The sequence below is a fragment of the Guillardia theta genome, assembly GCF_000315625.1.
Source record: "Guillardia theta CCMP2712 unplaced genomic scaffold GUITHscaffold_106, whole genome shotgun sequence".
NCBI classification, from domain to species: Eukaryota; class Cryptophyceae; order Pyrenomonadales; family Geminigeraceae; genus Guillardia; species Guillardia theta.
In genome coordinates this window covers 193,048-199,505 of record NW_005434568.1, presented here as the reverse complement: position 1 = coordinate 199,505, position 6,458 = coordinate 193,048, and the positions used below count along the sequence as shown (strand labels likewise).

The window sequence follows — 6,458 nt, the reverse complement described above, 5'->3', positions numbered from 1 at the left end:
TATCAAGATCATATCAAGATCATATCAAGATCATATCAAGATCATATCAAGATCATATCAAGATCATATCAAGATCATATCATGCCAAGTAATATCGTATAGGAACACTTCGTATCATTCCATGTCATGTAATATCATTTCGTATCATATCATATCATATCATATCATGTCATATCATGTCATATCATGTCATATCATGTCATATCATATCATATCATGTCATATCATGTCATATCATATCATATCATATCATATCATATCATATCAACATGGCATAACAACGGTATGCTTACAAAGTCATTGTTCTTGAAGGAACAATTGGTCAAGATAATCCCGCATGAGTCATGCATGACGATTGCTGCGGAAATGTTGAGATGGTCCATGAAACCATACAACAAACAATGAGAAAAAGAAACAGAGAGAGAAGAGGAAAAGTAAGATCCAGTACAAGTAGAAAAAGAGAGAGAAGAATGACAGAAGTAGATGCAAGGAGAACAGAGGCAGAAACTTCAGAGGCAACATGTTGGCATCAAGGTGAGCCAAAGAAACTGCCTTGCAATCTCGTTGCTGACCTGCAGAGTTCTCTCTGAAGTTGCAGCTGAAGGCAACAGCGCTAGAGTTTTCCTTGCACGAGATCGCGCTCCCGTAATAAGAGCCGGTGAAACTGAAGTCAAGGGAGGAAACGCGTGAGATTTGTCGAGAAGGAGGAGAAAGAAGAGATGAATTGAGGAGAGGCAGGAGAAAGAGATGAGTGGAAGAGAGCGAGGAGGGAGACATGAGTGGAGGGAGAGAGGAGGGGAAGATGGGGGGAGGGGAGGGAGAAGGAGGAGACTTCAAGGAAGAAGAGGCGAAGGTGTGACAGTAGGAGCGAGGGGCAACACAGAGAGCACGAGCGTCAAGAAGGAGAATCGAGGATGAGCAGAGAAAGGAGGAGGAATAGGGAAGTGATAGCAGGCAAGCTGGCAGACTGGCAGACTGGAAGCATGGAAAGCAGCGTGCAAGGCGATCAGCAGGTTATACCAAATCTCACAGTCAGTCAAGTACGCTGTCGCAGTGTCCTTAAGAATCACTCCGTTCTCTGCATCGACAACAATGTTAGATACAATATACTTCACTTGATACAAGACATCTCAATAGCTCAGTACAACACATCTCAACAACTCGGTAAAAGGGTACGAGGCATGCGAAGGAACAACCTGCTCGTTTTCGGATCTCATTCACGTATTGCATCATCTCCGCCGGCGAGTTCTCCCTGTCCGATGTCCCCGGATCGTCTCCTCCAATAACGCATCTCTGCAGTCTGCGGCGCGTGAGGAAGAAGCGAGGAAGGTAGAAGTCAGACCGCAGCGACGAGCTTGAGCTACCTCTCAAGCACGTTGACTAGTGCACCGTCAGTTGTAGGAGGCAGGAGGCAGGAGGCAGGAGGCAGGAGGCAGGAGGCAGGAGGCAGGAGGCAGCAGGCAGCAGGCAGCAGGCAGCAGGCAGCAGGCAGGAAGGAAGGGCACCTTGTATGAGCGAATTTCACAGTCATTGAAGCTCCAGGAGCCAGACATGATGTCGAGACAGTAGGTGTTTGCTGTATGAGACAACCCAAGTGAGGAGGCGAGAGGAGGATTACATCACAAAGATCGAGAACGATGACGTGGAGAAGGAACAGACACGGAAGAACCGAAGGAATTGAGCAAGAGGTCGAGAAGACAAGATCATCGCAGAGGACGGGCCATGAAGGTGAGCGTGTTGGCAAGGGGACAGGAAGACGTTCAGACCATGACTGAGGATTCTCGCTTGTTTCTCGAGAGCGTCCGAGTAGTTGAAGGTCAGGCTCTGCAGCAACTTTCACCTCCTCTCCCCATCCCCTCCCATGCAACTCACTCGAAACGAGTTCTCGACGTTCCTCCGCCTGTCTTCCAAGTTCCAACAGCCATTGATCTCCGTGCTACCAGCCCCCGCCCCCTCCACCTGCAGACCGGACAAGCTTCCCTCCTTCCCCTGTCCCACCTCTTCCTCCAGCTGCCCTCCAGCTCCTCGCTCTCCTCCTCCCAGCATCAACTCGCCATAGTCGTGCAGCCTCCAAATCCCTTTGTCGAGGACAATTCGACTGTCATCAAAGTCAGCTGGGGTCCAGCCACAGTTTGCGGCCTCACCTTCCCCATCTGGTGTGCAGGAGAGCCTTCCAAAGGTCTCCGCAGTCTTGCGGAACTCGCACGTCCCCTTCCCAGCTCGCCCCATCCCAGCTTGTGTGCAAGCAAGGGGAGGAAGCGTTCTGACCTCGATCTTGGAAGTATTCTGCCTTCACGGATCTGACATGGGGTGAGGAGGGAAGAGAAAGGGAAAGGAAGAGGGAGAACGAGCGAAAGAGGGAGAAGGAGAGAGAGAGGGCGGTGGGGAAGAGGGAGATGGGAGGAGGTGCAAGGTAAACTACTGATGTAAAAGGGGCAATAAGGGAGGAGAGGAGAGGAGGGCAAGATGAGCAGGAGAGGACGAGGCGGACAGGAAGGAGACAACAGGATGCCATGAAACGACAAGCAAGCAATCAGAGACGTCAGACGTCCTTCACCTGGGTCCTTCTCCCGCGCTCGAGTCTGAGCAGCCTGTTAGGCGCACAAACAAGAGCTTCGTAAGAACCTTCGTCGGTGATGTTGAAGAGTCTGGGGTCGAACGATGACAGCTTCTGAAACAACCGTGTGTCTTCAAACCCTTCCTCAAGACTGTTGTTGACATCATCGTCATTGTCGTCGTCATCATCACCATCGTCATAAACGTTATCAACATCATCATCATCTCCACCACCATCATCATCTCCATCATCATCTCTTCAAACATCATCATCATTTTCTCCACCACCATTCTCATCATCATCCTGTAACATGTCCAGCTGCCACTCACGGAGTATCGCCCGTATTCTCTGCCAGCAGTTCGTCCCAAACCTCTCAACACTGTCATCCTCCTTCTTCCAACCCCCATCTCCTCCCCTACCGAATCTTGCATCCCCGTGAATGCCTTCTGGAACGAGCTCTGCTTCCCTCCTCCTCTCAGCCGGACCTGCTCCAACACCTTCACCGAGGACGCACCGCATGTCGGCTCACCAGGCTCCTCTCCGCATGCCCTCGGCTCGACATGACGGGTCGCAGGGTATCGCAGGGTGTGATATGAGCTGCCGGGCAAGAGTCAGCTGTTGCCTGCTGTATCAGCGCATCCTGACCGAAGCCGAACCAGGCGATCACACAGAAAGCGATCTGCTCTTGCATGGATACCTTCATCGCGCTCGTCCCAACGAGGGAGGCTTCTGTGCAGCAGAATGAGAGATCGCGGAGAATGTGAAATGAATGAGATGTACATGTGTCTACGATATAAGCGTATGAAGTGACGGCCTGTGATAATCATGTTCATCACTGCTGATCCACTCGCTATTTACTTCCCTCGCTGTAATGCTATCCATCCAGCTGCTACGACTCACTTTGCGAATCCGCTACCTCCTCCTCTGTCAGCTCTGCTCTTGCCACACCACCTTCTCCTCGCTCTCCTCTACCTAATTAACACTTTTTGAGCTTCTGCACCATTGTCGCATGACCATCTCCTACGCTCTCATCAATGTTGATACTCATCCCTCCGACCCACTCCAACTCTGATATCTGAATCCACCGAAGTCTCCTCGTTATCCCGTTCATCCCTTCCTCCTCCTGCCCTCTGCCTCACGCTGTCTACCTCTGCCTCCTCTTTGATGCTCAGTAGCTGCTGCCATGTTCATGTCGACGGGCTTCCATGTCCTGCCACATGCTACTGAGCCGGCTGCGGAGTGCCAGAGCATCACAAAGCATGGAAGATGTCTGTCTGTCACGGCGCAACACGGGAGCCGCTGTCGGATGGGATCAGTGTCGGGTCCCGCCGGATAGGACTCCGGGACGATCGGACAGCGGGCCGCCGGCGGGGCGGCGGCCCGGGATCGTCGGATCCCGCCGGGCCGGGAGCCGGCGGCGGCGGCGGTGGCGGGCCGGGCGACGGGACCGTACGTGGCGGACGCCCGGCCGCCGGCCCGTTACCGTACTAACGTTACCGTACGGCGGTCCGATCGCCATGACCGTACGGTACTCATCATCGGATGATCACTGTCACGCGGCGACCCGCCCGGACTCCCGGGGGCCCGGCGGACTCCCCCGGGCCGGGCGGCCGGGAAGTTCAACGGTTCGGCCCCGGCTGAATCGACTTACCGTACTGACTTGAACCGTGACGCCGGCCGTGGCCGTGACGGTTACCGCCGGCAGTCGGACGCCTCATGATCGTCGTCGGTCCGACCGTCGGAGCCGGGCTCCACGGTACCGGGGCCCGCCGTTCAGTGCACTGCGGCAACAGGCTTGGCAAGATTCAAACGGGTCAGACCGCAAGTTCGAAAAATCTTAGGCTCTTTACTCACCGTGGCAGTGAACTTGATCTCAGGCTCTTTACCGTACTACTAGGCTACTAGCGGCAAGGCTACCGGCCCGGGCGGCCCGGCGGCCGCCGCCGCCTGCGGCGACTCAGGCTCGCGCGGCGGCCCCGGGTGCGGCGGGTGACCGGCGGGTGGTGTCAGGTCCGCAGTGCGGGGCGGCGGCCGGCGGCGCGCCCCGCGGCCCCCCGGCCCGCTGGGCACGGCGTGACTCTGTGACGGTCTCAGGGCCTGCCAAACCGTGGGAGTCACTCGAAGGCGAGGCTCCTTCAATGGCACGAGATCGAGTTTGAGACTCTCACCTTTCCTGGCGGCGTCTGCCTTCTTCTTTTCTTGAAGTTTCTGCTTCTTGGCATTGTTCTTGTGGTCAACCTTCTTGTTCTCGCGCTCCGCCTTGTCTGGGGAGTAGATCAGCACCAGCTTGTAGACCCCATCGGCATCCTGCATAACGGACTGGTTGAAATTGTTCCTGTTTTGTGCGTCAACAACCCAAGTTTGCAGGCCTGCTCTATTCGCAAAGTTGGACAGCTGAGCACTCCAGTTATGATCCCCCTGCTCCTGCTCCTGCTCGTTCTGGGAGTCGGTATCAATGCCCATCGTTCTTTTGATAACCCTGACTTTGTGATGTTGAAACTGCTCTGCAGTCGGCTGCTCGAGAGAGACAGCAGAAACGACAGCGATGAGCTCCCAGAGCACGCCCTGCTCTCTGTACATGATCCTTCGATTCTTCTTTGCAGCAGTCCAATCAAAGTCTTCTTCTGCCGTCTCGACACGAACGCACACGACATAAGAACTTTCGCTGTCCAGTTCGAGTGGCGATTTGATGAGAGCTTCAACAAAGGCCCGGACTTTGTAGTGCAGCACTTGATTCGATTGCTTCGATGGAAGAACAGTCTGTACAGCGTAAGCATCTAGCAGGAGACTCAATGCAAACGTCTTGAGCTTGTCTGGAGCCAAGTTCATCCGGGCGCTGGTTTGTTGTACAATCGACAGCAACATGGAATCCAGCAATGCTGACTTGTGGCTGTGAAAAGCAGGCAGGGCAGGCCCGTCAACTTCCACAGCAACCAATTGTCTTTTAGAGCAGTAAGACTCCTTGGGAGTTGTTGGCACGCAAGTCATCGAGCCGGAGGACGAGGAAGTGCTTGAGCAAGATGTGCTCGCTGCTTGAGCAACAGGTGCTCGCTGCTTAAGCAACAGGTGCTCGCTGCTTGAGCAAGATGTGCTCGCTGCCTGCTCGTTGTCGAGAGCTTTCGTCGCTTCGCTTGCACGCTGGAGCTTAATCTGATCTGTTGTCGTGCTCAATATGTCGTTGCATGGTAACCTGCTTGAGGTCAGACGTTGTGTCAACGTGCTTGGGCTCAATGCGTCTGATGACCACAGAGTTCCTCTCGACTCATCGGGCTCAATCTTACCAAAGACGTCGCCAAACACCGTGCAGCCCTCATCCAAGAATTGTCTTTCCGTCTCCCCGATGGGATTCGGATTTGCTGCTTGTTTCGGGAACAATTCTGTCAACATAGTTCGCCTAGGTCCAGGTCTTTCTTTGACACTGGAGAGCTGCTGGTTCGTATCCGAAACTTCTTTGTTGGATGTGAGAAGCGAAGAGGAAAACGGATTTGTTTGATCGAAGCCTTGTTGAGGCTCGAATCCAATGTCCAGCAGGTTGCTGTCAATCATCTTCATAACATGGTCCGAATGAGTAGGTGCTTGGGTTTGTTCTGCAAACTCCGTATTTCCACTGACCTCAGCCTGATGATGATTAAGAGGAGCATATGTTGGTGGTTCTGGTTCTAGATCTGGTTCTGGTTCTGGTTCTGGTGTTGTTGTTGCTGCTGCCGGTGGTGGTGGAAGTTTGAGCATTGGATACCGCTCATACTCTTGCCAGGATGTACCTTGGATGTCCCAGCAGCCTGCATTAAAGAACCTGTCTGACATAGCGAGTACGTGCGGTGTAGGATGGGAGGGAGCGGAGGCAAAGGAACTTTCTGGTACCTGGAGGGAAAGGGGGTGGGTACATTTGGAGGATGCGAGC

The 6,458-nt window shown here is 53.8% G+C and overlaps 1 protein-coding gene across 1 annotated transcript in view; it reads right to left on the bottom strand.

Moving 5' to 3' along the window:
* Window positions 1-6,286, bottom strand: part of GUITHDRAFT_117197 (hypothetical protein) — a gene marked incomplete at both ends in the record, with an annotated part of 9,426 nt that extends 3,140 nt beyond the window's left edge. Inside the window, 17 exons of the mRNA XM_005823577.1 lie at window positions 294-358; window positions 573-664; window positions 1,021-1,078; window positions 1,197-1,300; window positions 1,343-1,380; window positions 1,506-1,576; window positions 1,767-1,824; window positions 1,873-2,098; window positions 2,145-2,300; window positions 2,558-2,582; window positions 2,626-2,781; window positions 2,845-2,905; window positions 2,977-3,042; window positions 3,087-3,154; window positions 3,203-3,286; window positions 3,706-3,789; window positions 4,726-6,286. Coding sequence (XP_005823634.1) covers window positions 294-358; window positions 573-664; window positions 1,021-1,078; window positions 1,197-1,300; window positions 1,343-1,380; window positions 1,506-1,576; window positions 1,767-1,824; window positions 1,873-2,098; window positions 2,145-2,300; window positions 2,558-2,582; window positions 2,626-2,781; window positions 2,845-2,905; window positions 2,977-3,042; window positions 3,087-3,154; window positions 3,203-3,286; window positions 3,706-3,789; window positions 4,726-6,286 — 2,973 coding nt within the window. The remainder of the gene's footprint in view (window positions 1-293; window positions 359-572; window positions 665-1,020; window positions 1,079-1,196; window positions 1,301-1,342; window positions 1,381-1,505; window positions 1,577-1,766; window positions 1,825-1,872; window positions 2,099-2,144; window positions 2,301-2,557; window positions 2,583-2,625; window positions 2,782-2,844; window positions 2,906-2,976; window positions 3,043-3,086; window positions 3,155-3,202; window positions 3,287-3,705; window positions 3,790-4,725) is intronic.
* Between the last annotated feature and the right edge of the window lie 172 nt (window positions 6,287-6,458).